The following is a 12,653-nucleotide window of genomic DNA, read 5'->3' as shown; positions in this document are numbered from 1 at the left end:
GTAGTTGCGCAAATCAATACAGTACAGACAGGACAACTATACATTATATAAGTAGTTGTCCAGATCTACCCAGCGTAGTCTGGACAACTACACATGTTAAGTGGTATTCTAGATAAAATTCATTATATCAAAACGTATGTCCTAACGTCACCTGAACACACACAGGTGTATGCCACGATTAAATCTACCTCCCCGAGTACACAGACATGTATGTCAATTTTTATCGTGTCTGGACTACATTTTTTTGTAAAATACTCGCATTTGTCAACAAATCCAGATGAATTTTGATCACTGAACAACGTCAAATATTGGATTCAGTATTTAGTCCAAATTGAAAATTCACCAGTCACTGAACATACAGGCAGGGCTTGAAAGTAACTTTTTTCTATGGTAGTCCTAGTAGGCTACAAATTTCTGAAAGTGGTAGCCCAAGGATGGTGACCAAGTCCGTGACCTGAAAACAGAGTTCCTCTTTTGGAAATACACGTGTTATTAAAATACTTTCATGTTCGTAAATCTTCCATCCTTTAAATTATCGCATAATCAGTGGCAGCCTAAGTGGGTAACCAGCTGCAAATTATGGTATCCCGGGGACAAGAATTGGTAGTCTGTAGACACAGAACTACTGCTAATTTTGAGATCTGACAAGTGTCAAGTGTTCAAATCTTATTACTGTATTTGAAATCCATAACAAGTACTCATGCCTTTGTAATATCACTTTCTCTCAAGGGTTTATGGTTAATTATATCATGCATGAGTGAAGTTGAACAAAAAATATGGCATGTACTCATTGGTCTTTCTACATCATGACAGTGCGCATCTATGTTACAACAACACGTCTACGTCATTGTTGTCACTATGTTCGAAATATGAGTTGAACTGTACAAATTGCCATTACTTTCCCCGATTTTTCTTTGATATTACTGGCACCGATATAACTATATTATTCTCCAATATTTTTCTTCATTCAGTCAGAAAATACTGGTGACCTAAGGGTTGTTACTATTCGTCTAGCGACTCATAGTTACAAAGCCCCTTAGGTCACTCATATTTTCCTTCCTGAACGAACAAAAATATTGGAGAATAGCATCTAAATATGATCCAATAACTAGAATACAACAGGTATCCTTAACTCGACAATAAAAATTACACACCTAAAATGTATAAACTCAGCTTGTGCCACTTTAATGGGTAATTCATAATTCAATCGAAACACTGCTTGCTTTTTATGAAAATACTCCGACATTATCAATATCGTGACTGTATGTCAAATCTGATCAAATTCAAGTCTGATTAAGAGATTTGATTTGATATCCAAATCTGAGTAAGTGACATCTGGTAATTGGACTCAAATCATAAATAACATTACCAAAGTATAACTATGACAACAAATTAGATCTGATGCATATTACGGTGATCAAAATCCGTTTCAAATTTGGACTGAATTTTCAAATAAATTTTGTACAAGGCGTAGCACTGTAATTGACCTCAATTGAGGTTATAGTGGCTGTTTATAGAAGGTGTGTATCAATGTAACCTTGTACTAAATCCTATTGGTCAAAGTACACAGTCGGTTATCTCCCTGTAGTATGATATATAAACATACTATAATACACAGCACACAGAGATGGCTATATCGATTATCCCTTACCTGTACTTAGTCTAGTAAAAAGCCATTTATATTCAGGGAGGAGGGGGTGGGGGGTTGTGTTTGGGGGTTGGTAAGCAAGACAGATGGAGAATCAACCAAACCCATAAGCTCCACACAGCTTTTGCTGACAGGGGAGAGCTAAATATGGCCGTGTTTCCCTCTAGCAGCTATGGTAATTTCGTTTGAGAACCTACGTAAAATGACATGGGAACCCTGGTAGATTTTACCTACTTACCGCCCTTAGCAAAAAAAACCCTGTCTTTCCAATTTGTCACTGTAACAGGAGTTGTGAGAAGATCTAAAACCATGGCATGCTACACTGCTAGTGCTACATTCAACCAGTACTACCACACTAATTGTTAAAATTCTATTTATAGCACCTGTTTGTCAATGATGGCTTATTTGGGAATATTTCAGTTGCCAAGGGGTGAGGGGATGCAGGTATAAGAAAACCTTAGCACACCAATGCACTCTTACCAAGGGATGGGGGTTTACAAAACTGGCACACCGTTGCACTACTCCAAATAAACCAGCACTACTACATTGACGGCTGAATTGTATTTATAGCACCAGTTGTAGCTACTTAAGCTATGTTCCAGTGTTCCCTAATAAAACAAGAGTTGGCAGCGGTCCAAATATCTACAGTGCATGTCTAGCCAAGCAAATGTGACTTGTGACCTAAATTGGGATCAACTGATTACAAGAGATAGAAACTACAATCCCATACAAGAAAAGTCCACACAACTTGTACACTGTACATGACATGTACATTTATATAATGATTGAACACGTAATACTTGTATTACAATACATAACACACATACACTGCAGTGACGTGCTACACTTACAGTATTCTGAACTTGTACACTGTAAAATGAACTCTATACTTGAATGCACAACACATGCCTAACACGCACACACTGCCCTGAAGCCCTACAACTGCATAACATATAATTCCATAAAAAGAAAACTGTAACTTGTACACAATACACAATACACTGAAGCCATACAACTGTACTTTTTGAAACGTGTACACACTTGTACAAAACATACATACTTAACCCCTAAACTCAGTAAAGTTGTGCACAACACATAATACAGTATACATAAACAATACTGAAGCCCCACAGCTACATTTTTATGTCGGGCAATACCATGGGTAAACTATTGTTATATCGGGCAATACCATGGGTAAACTATTGTTATATCGGGCAATACCATGGGTAAACTATTGTTATATCGGGCAATACCATGGGTAAACTATTGTTATATCGGGCAATACCATGGGTAAACTATTGTTATATCGGGCAATACCATGGGTAAACTATTGTTATATCGGGCAATACCATGGGTAAACTATTGTTATATCGGGCAATACCATGGGTAAACTATTGTTATATCGGGCAATACCATGGGTAAACTATTGTTATATTGTGTCGTAACATAGCTTACTATCCTTCCCTGATTGGTTGACATGACGGTCAAGATCATTTAGTGACATTGAAAAGTTCAAAGCATGTGACACCAACACAACACTACATCAGCTAGATCTTACTAGTATATTTCATTTGACACAAAACTGTGTCTAAATTTCGCATAATCTAAAAACTCCACAGAGAAAAGTGACACACACTATATAGTAATAAATATAACAGCAAAGGTCAGGGTGTGTTGACTAAACATTTCAGTAAAAACTTCCCAAGGCTGTTGGCAATAAACCAATCACTGGTAATATTTGAAATACGAGATCTTTGGAAAATTTATACTATAAGTGAACATTTCGTTTTAAATTTCAGTTTTTATATCTCGGGATGGTAATATATGAAATATGAGATCTTTTGTAAATTTGTATATTTGAACATTTCATTTCAAAACTGAATTTTAGATATATTTATAGCACATCAGCTCAGCTTTTATTTCTAGGGATTTTTCTGACAAGTGTCTAAAAACTACAAGCTATCAATGCTCTATACACGACATATTAACATCCTCAAACAGACTATGTGTCTACATCTTTGAACTGTAATCAATAAAAACTAAACAACGCTGAGTAATTTAGTTGAAATATATTTGGTTAATTATTTTAATATGCGAAGTTTGGAAATACTACATAAAATTACAAATTTTTTTACGGTTTATTGACAAGAAACTACGACATTTTTACTATATTCTCTCTCCCTCTCTTACTCTCCCCTCTCCCTCTCTGTCTGTCTGTCTCTCTCTCTCTCTGTCTGTCTATATATCTATCTGTCTCTCTGTCCCCTCTGTCTGTGTCAGTCTGTCTGTCTGTCTCTCTCTCCGTTACCATGGTTTTATTCAAAGCATATGCAAATATTGCCACTGATGTACATTTCATCTATTACTAAATCAATACAGGAAGTTAAAGTTAAAGTTAGAGATAATGTAGGATATTTTAAACAAGGAAGTAGTGTATGTTTCACAGGAAATCTAATTTAAATACCCATTAATGTGTGTCAAAAATTTGTACATTTCAATTATTCCTATTTCAGTTAAGACCTTTTACGTTCAAAATTAACTAGTAACATGTTTACAAAGTAATCAATTCACCTCAAAATATAAATTCATTCTGTAAAACACAATTTTATAAAATCTAAAACATACATTTTTCATTCAAAAGGTTTTTTTAAATTCTTGATTTAAAAATTCGACCACATGGTACATTTGACAAATCAATTTTTAATATACAGTTTGTTCCAATTACAGAAAGATTTGACCAGATGGTACATTTGAAAAAATAATTTTAAATATTCACTTCTCTGTTTAACATAGAGTTTGTGAATTCACAGTAAATTTTCAATTTAATAGAAATTCTTGATTTGAAATATATTGGGATTTAAAGAGATTTTCAATTTAGTAAAATATAAATTCTACTTAAAAAGACACATACGATGCAAACACACATATTGTGTGTCTCATACATCATAGATTTACAAAATGTAGACGAATTTCTTGAAAAAAACGTAAATCACTGATTTAATAAATAAATTTGTGACCTGAAGCACTCATTTTTGGTTTAAAAAATTGTACATAGCAACTAATATATTTGCTTAAAATTCAAGGCTGTGAAATAAACAAGACCGGTACATGTACATGTGTTTGACGTGTGTATGGAGTGCGAGAAAAATACCAGTTGTTAACTCAAGGCTCATTCTATTGACTAGTGGGCCCTCATTAGCATACAGTATGAAATACGACAGATAAAATGACCTTGACAAGAAAGAACATGGCTGTATTAGTTAGTAGCTGTGGAGTGCAGTAACGATCCACGCTACACTGTAATACTACCTTGCTGGCCCCATAGTTCATGTATGCATACCTTATTACTACGGAGACACACTCTACTATCTCCTACAAATTATTATAATTATTGCTGTTACTACCTTCATAGTTTATTTCTACAAGCTTAGTGAATATAATGATTGCAATTTAAAGAAGTGAGATTAATCCGAGCTTATTTTAGGCATAAAATATCACACAATATACAGCATATAATATCACGGGCAGCTTTGCATGAAGCCCTAGCCCTATCTAAACATAACTGTTATGAATAATTAATGGTGAACAATTAAAAGAACCAATCTGTTTTACCAGGAATACATGCATGTTGCCAAAAAGAACATATCTACAAGTAACTCTTGCAAGATAAGATACAGCAGTTAAACTGATTAAAGTGTTAATTTGTTGTCGTAGTAACAGTACATGGAATAAGAGACACTTATGTTGTCCCTTTGTATGTGCAGTAGAGTTCTGACCTCTTTGTGGAGTGAATGAAACCCTAATATTAACATATATATCAGTAATTATTTATCTTTAAGACCATACTTCACACATCTACCTTTTGTACACAGACTACCTGCATATTATCCCTACAACAGATAACAACCCAGCAAAGACAACATTGGCTAAATTCTGCCGGAGTATCTATTCCAGCTGGGAGAGGTCATATCTTGTGCACGGCAGAACAGACAAAATTCACAAACCTACCTTTTGTTCCGTTTTACCATCCCAATGGGTGTGGATATACTACGCTTCGGATAGCTTTTATGCACAAACGACCAGTTTAACATTGCCACTTGGCATTCACAGTCAGAATTGAAGTGAATCTAACACTTAAAAAGCAACACCAGAAAAAATACTGACAACAAAACAGAGAAACTAGCAACCCGCCGACAAAGCCACCAGCATTGCTGAAGCTCATTAGCATAAAAATACGACCTGACAAGCTCATTTGCATATGAAGTAGGTAGCAAGCTATGCATTATTTTAGGCTAGTATAGAAATTGAACTGATGCCAAGTTTACCTTGTTATGTGTGTATTTGTCAGTCACCAATAAATACTCCCACATTTACAATTACACTAGAACTAAATCAAAATCCACAAAATTTTCTCCCGTCTGCACAGCTTTCTACAGCAGATCGACCATGTCTGGCTTTTTATGAACACACACAGTACAATAGGGAAGGACAAAGACAGCATTGCATTTTAACAAAGCTACAGTCCTTGTTCGCGCTAGACACCATCTTGTAGGGTTTTACTTATGCAATATCACATCCAAATTGTCATTCCCTCATCAAATATTACAGAAATAATCAAACAGCTCAACACTGCAGACTTTTATGGCATATTTTAGCCTGTTTTCATATTTTATGCCATGCCTCATGTAAGCGTAGTAAAATTTAACATCGTAAATCACAATGCTTTGGCACACGTACACACTGTCAGTTGAGAATGTCTTTACTCACAAGTCCTTTGTATATCGAACTCTGTGTTTGCATCCGTCGAAAACACAATTCATTTTTTTTTTCACTTTATTTTTTGTTTCTGCAAATCTTTTAAATATTCATACATTTTTCAATACTATTTAATTTACAAGTTTTTAATATATACACCTTATGATTACATTATATTAATATTAACGTTTGGTTACATAAGATATATACAACACAGCTCCCTACTATAATACTACAAAATGCCAAAATTATGCTTAAAAAATTTTAGCGTGAAAATTCTACAAAATATTCCTAGACGTGTATATTTTTTCAAAAAAAATCTTGACTTGAAAAATAAGCCTTAAATTCCTGTTCCCCCAATTTGTACTTAGTTGTGTACAAATAAACACCACCTCGGGAGAACGAAGATTTAAATGTCAATTTGCAATTCTACTAAATATTTAAATATGATGAACAGTGTTAGGAAAAAGTAAATGAACGTACATAATATAATATATATCAATTATATTATTCATAATGACATTGGAAGTGTTACGTACAGTTATATCACACATTTAAATTACTTTATTTTTACAGAAAAGGAAGGGGTCAATTTGTACAGACTTTATGATTTTAAATGATATGTTCATAGTAAATAAACACACCAGCAACTCACTTTTCCAATAAGTCCTGATTTCAATGTTTGAAATTTACAGAATAGTAACTCAGTTATTGTATGGTACTGGATGTGTACTACTACTACTACCTACTACACACTAATATGTAATGAATTAGATGGCCTACGTGTGATCACATGCATACATATCATCTACCCTTATAAAGATTACTCGCATCTAGGTCAAAGGTCAATTCAAGCATGTTGCACACGTGCAGAATGGACACAACTACAGCTGTGACGGTTAAGATGGAAATACACACATAGCACTCACCATGCACTCTGACTGAGTTAGTATATGGTCATGTGATTGTGTACAATGGAATCAACTTAACGCATGTATAAAGCTAACCATCAACCCCCCCCCACCCCCACCCCACCCCCGACCTAGACTCTCTCACCCTACTTTTCCTAATTAATATACAAATTTGATCATTCACTGTATATTTGTAAATTATCTGTGTATGTGATAATTCATTCTTGGATGCAAGAATTAACATTCATGGATTCTGGGTATATACTTAGTGATGGAAATTTCTACTGTCAAAAAATAGCCCATTGTAACAAACCCCTGACAATGTTGTCAGCAAAAATTTGAGATTCAGTTTCCAAGAAAATGTTTTCACTCCAAAAGTAAAAATGTTCATTACTAACCATTTGTGGATAAAACTTAGTTTTCTACAGATTCACAATTCCTATCTCATTATTTGGTGTGCCCTCAACGGTTAACTTGAAATTTCTACAAACGGCAAAAGCCCTTTTTTGCTGTGTGTGGACGCTCTAAGTAACCGTTGAGGGCACCCAGAATAATGAAACTGGACTTCCAAATACAGCAAATGGCCAACTGATGTATTAACAGAGAATTTAGTAAAAGTGGCCAGGATTTAAGAGAATATCCGCCAACTCAAGTATTTATCCAACCAATTTACCAAAGTACCTTCTGTTAATAATTATGGTACTAGGGGACTTTGGTACAATTTTCATCAGCCAACGGTCAAAGGTGAGGCTGCTAATATGTTTTATGCTAGCGTCATTAAGGACTGGAACAAACTTCTAGCATCAATAAAACGTTTTTCTTACAAGTTACATCTTTTATTCTATCCCATTTCAAGTATTTATGCATTTTTGCTAATCCCGCCACTTTCTGAAATCACTGTATGAACCCCCACTGGAAACAAGTCTTTGACTTTGTGGGTTATCCAAATTATTCAACAATTTGTACCAATTTTTAAATTGTGTATCTGTACACATACCACATGTAATACTAATACACTCACATTGTCAACTATTTATGGATGTACCATGGAAATACACATAACACATGTAATATATTCACATTGTCAATAGACCATTACCCGTCTCGCGGGAGACGCCATTGAGTGCATAGCAACCACATTCGGGTGGTCAAGCTGAAGTGTCAACCGCTTAGCAACACCATTGTTCTCGACGTCACGTACAGTGCAATACGTATGATCATGGAAGTATACTTCCATGGTATGATAGATCAAGGGAAGCAAACTTTTAAAGTATGGTTGTAAAAACGATGTGCGTATGTGAAATTCATAACTAGCCGTCAGACGTGACGGTGATTTTTGGCCGTCTGGGCGCAGATGAAGAGCGGTTGAGATTGACAGTTTCAACATGAACTTGAAAATATTACTAGAGTTGGATCCACTCGAGGATCGCAGGCCCTATGGTTGAAAACTTGCATGTCAGGTCGCGAATATTGTATTCCTATTTTTAAACAACGTCTAAAATTTGATACAATGCATAGACTTTTTATATGTCGCGTAGCGTCGTCTAAAAACCAACACAACAACGTGTACGCGATCACTTTACTGTATAACGTGCTGTTAATAGTTGGCAATGATGTAATTCTTAGTCCGTAATTCGTCAGCTAAATTCGTCAGGGTCCGCTAAAAACTTTGAAATCGGTTGAGAATTTTTTTCGCTGTCTTTGATTTTATCATATACATTTATAAATGAGCTATATATCTGCATTTAAAATTAAAATTTAGAGATACTATGTCGTTTTATTTTACGAATTTGGACTATGAGTTCTACAACATGTTCATCGAACTCAAGTATAAACATGGCTGACACGTACACGTGTTTCACGCATCGCCGGTGATTCCCAATTCCAGTTCCTGACGATCGTATTCCGATTTTACTCTAAGTTATCTTCATACAGTACTAGTCTAGTTCATGACGACCGTATTCCGATTTTACTCTACGTTATTAAGGTAGGGTAAAATTGGAATACGGTCGTTGGGAACTAGACTGGTAGATATTGTATGAAGATAACATGTGGTAAAATCGGAATACGATTATCAGGAACTGACTATGATTTCCCGATCTGTGACGATAATTAAGAACTTTTCAATTCTGAACTCTAGGACCGAAGCGGGACATTGGCACTCTAAAAATGTGTAAGACTTTTAGCTTTCGTCCGTATTTGTCAACAGCGTAAATGTCAACGGTTCATAAGGGCTTACGGCTGGTGGATGTGTAGTAGTACTACGCCACACTTCATGTGCATTGCATTATATTGAATATTGGTGACGGGAAATGTTTCCACCATGTACATGTGTACTAATAATCAAAACTACTCGATTTTGCTTGTCATTAATTACCATTTCTCAAGATTGAAATATTATAGCCATCTAGTATGCTGCATAAGTTTGGCACTGACAACGTATTCCCAGAAATGACAGTCAGTTCGGAAATATAATGACAGTGTGACACTGGAGTATTTTTCATTTAACTTGATGTTGACACGCTATATTTTCGCAACATGCTCTTTAGTTCGTGTTCTTTCAATTTTTCAATGTCTTCCATGATGACTTAGGATTGTAGATGGTCACAAACGGTAGTATTTTTTTCAGACTAATGCATTGACTTTCATATGAACAACATGGCCACTCCGCAAAGCTTGACCTCCGTAGCAACCGTTGCTAGGTTATTTGCATATCTCGCGAGATCTGCCGCGAGACGGAAAATACCTTATTACGGATGTACCATGGAAATATACACAACACATGTAATACACACATATTGTCAATTACAAATGTACCATGGAAATACACATAACACATGTAATATATTCACATTGTCAATTACGGATGTACCATGGAAATACACATAACACGTGTAATACACACATATTGTCAATTACAAATGTACCATGGAAATATACATAACACATGTAATACACACATTGTCAATTACGGATGTACCACATGGAAATATACATAACACATGTAATACACTCACATTGTCAACTATGGATCATGATGTACCATGGAAATACACATAACATATGTAATACACACATATTGTCAATTACGGATGTACCATGGAAATATACATAACACATGTAATACACACATATTGTCAATTACAAATGTACCATGGAAATACACATAACACGTGTAATACACACATATTGTCAATTACAGATGTACCATGGAAATATACATAACACATGTAATACACACATTGTCAATTATGGATGTACCACATGGAAATACACATAACACATGTAATACTCACACATTGTCAATTACAGATGTACCATATACACACATATTGTCAATTACAAATGTACCATGGAAATATACATAACACATGTAATACACACATTGTCAATTACGGATGTACCACATGGAAATACACATATTGTCAACTATGGATCATGATGTACCATGGAAATACATGATGTAATACACTCATTGTCTACAATGGATGTATCAAAACTATAGCAAAATCAGTCACATATGCGTCATTCTCGCAAACCATACTGCAAAATAATGTTTTGGACGGTGCCGCAAAAGAGGCAGTGGTTTGTGACGATGCAGATGCGCTTACTACACTTAGCTTTGTAGACAATATACTGATGGCAATACACCTGACACAAACGTACTACTACACTAAGTTGGTTACCTTTTTCATCAGGGGTCGCTTCATTATTCGCATAGCCTCTAGAGGACTTGTTGCCAACTAGAAACAAAACAGAACAAACTCATTGTCAGCTTTCAAACAAAACGAACACAATAGAAATTGAACCAATCTAGGCATGCATTAAAAAAGACTGCCACAATAACGAAGACAACCAGAAACAATATAATATTATATAACTTGTACATTTGTGCCATCCTATGTTGTTCACACAACACATAAATAGACTGCACAATAAAAGTATTTAGTCATTGAAACTACTCTGAATGGAGATTACTCACTCTAGTGAAACTGAAAGAAAAACCAGGGTTAAGGGTCAACCATGTGGACCTATAACTTTTAATGGTAACTTTATACCCAAGGTCAGAGAGAGAGAGACTAGACAGTCACATGACAAATTGTCTGTTAAACTTACTATATATATTGTACCTACATGTGGTACATATGTACACAAACTGTGCAAGACCTGTTCTTGGTTTACATTCACTCACTCATTGGCAGGGTTCCTAATTAGCACTAGTCCATGGCATTATAATAAACATTGTATCTAGACTACCAAATTAACAGTAGTGCATGGCACACAGACTACTACTAAACACTGCATCTAAACTACCAAATTAGCAGTAGTGCATGGCACACAGACTACAAAACATTGTATCTAGACTACCAAATTAGCAGTAGTGCATGGCACACAGACTACTAAACATTGCATCTAGACTACCAAATTAGCAGTAGTCCAGGACACAGACTACTAAACATTGTACCTAGACTACCTCCAGAAACATCTCCACCAAGTTTGTGAGACCCAGTTTCAAGATGTAAGTTTTTTACCAAAATTGAGATGTTTTACCTAATTTGCATTTTGCTGATGGGATCATCACGTTGTGAACACAGATTCATCTACACATCCCTAGATGCATCCCTAATTAAGTTTAGCTGTTAGACCAAAATTACAAGTACATATATAATCCTAACAGTATACCTTGGAGTTAAGAACTTGAGAAATTGTCTGTATTTCCTGGATCTCATTTTTACTGATTTAGGAAGGTGTGCATGGTGTCTATGAATATGATGTATTTTCAAGGGATTTCAAGGAGTGAAAAACCCCACCAGCAAATAAATTCCAGGTGAAAAGTTAACTTACATCAGTTTTGTATGGCTTTCACCTGACATTCATTTTAGCTTTGCGGGGTCAACAGTATTGATAACTAATAAACAATTGTAGTTAATAGTACAAATGTTGTCATGGTTGTAAATTTTGATTTGACAACAGCTAATAGTCATGCATTGCCTGTATGGTTTCAACTAGCCACCATTGATTGTAACTAGTAGTGGCCATAGTTGTGCTCTGAGCAGCTGTACCAAAACAAAAGAACCTGCTGTATTCTCTCATGAGGGCGCTATTCCACCGTAACAGAATGCTCCGACCAGGGAAAGTTGTCCATATCATAAAGAGTATGTACATAAGTTTACAGAGCATTGATTTTTTAGCTACATGTCATTGAAGACTCACTATGCAATTACTAAAATACACAATACTAATTATGAAATATTGATTTTATGAAAATAAAAGGGAAATTGTCAAAAGATGTGACAGGAATAATACCCATTGATAAAACTTCATAATTTCACAGAGGA

General features: G+C 35.3%; 1 protein-coding gene across 4 annotated transcripts in view; it reads right to left on the bottom strand.

Moving 5' to 3' along the window:
- Window positions 1-12,653, bottom strand: part of LOC144452166 (methylcytosine dioxygenase TET3-like) — a 55,703-nt gene that overhangs the window by 16,948 nt on the left and 26,102 nt on the right. For 3 of the 4 annotated variants that reach the window (XM_078143208.1, XM_078143207.1, XM_078143206.1), the window contains exon 3: window positions 11,001-11,057. In XM_078143208.1, the coding sequence (XP_077999334.1) occupies window positions 11,001-11,057 (57 nt within the window). Of the gene's footprint in view, window positions 1-5,656; window positions 5,824-11,000; window positions 11,058-12,653 lie in introns of those variants that run through there. The other variant, XM_078143209.1, reaches the window with a different exon arrangement.

Source organism: Glandiceps talaboti, chromosome 22 (assembly GCF_964340395.1).
Source record: "Glandiceps talaboti chromosome 22, keGlaTala1.1, whole genome shotgun sequence".
Lineage (NCBI taxonomy): Eukaryota > Metazoa > Hemichordata > Enteropneusta > Spengelidae > Glandiceps > Glandiceps talaboti.
The sequence above is the reverse complement of the archived record's forward strand: the minus strand, read 5'-3'. Positions and strand labels throughout refer to the sequence as shown.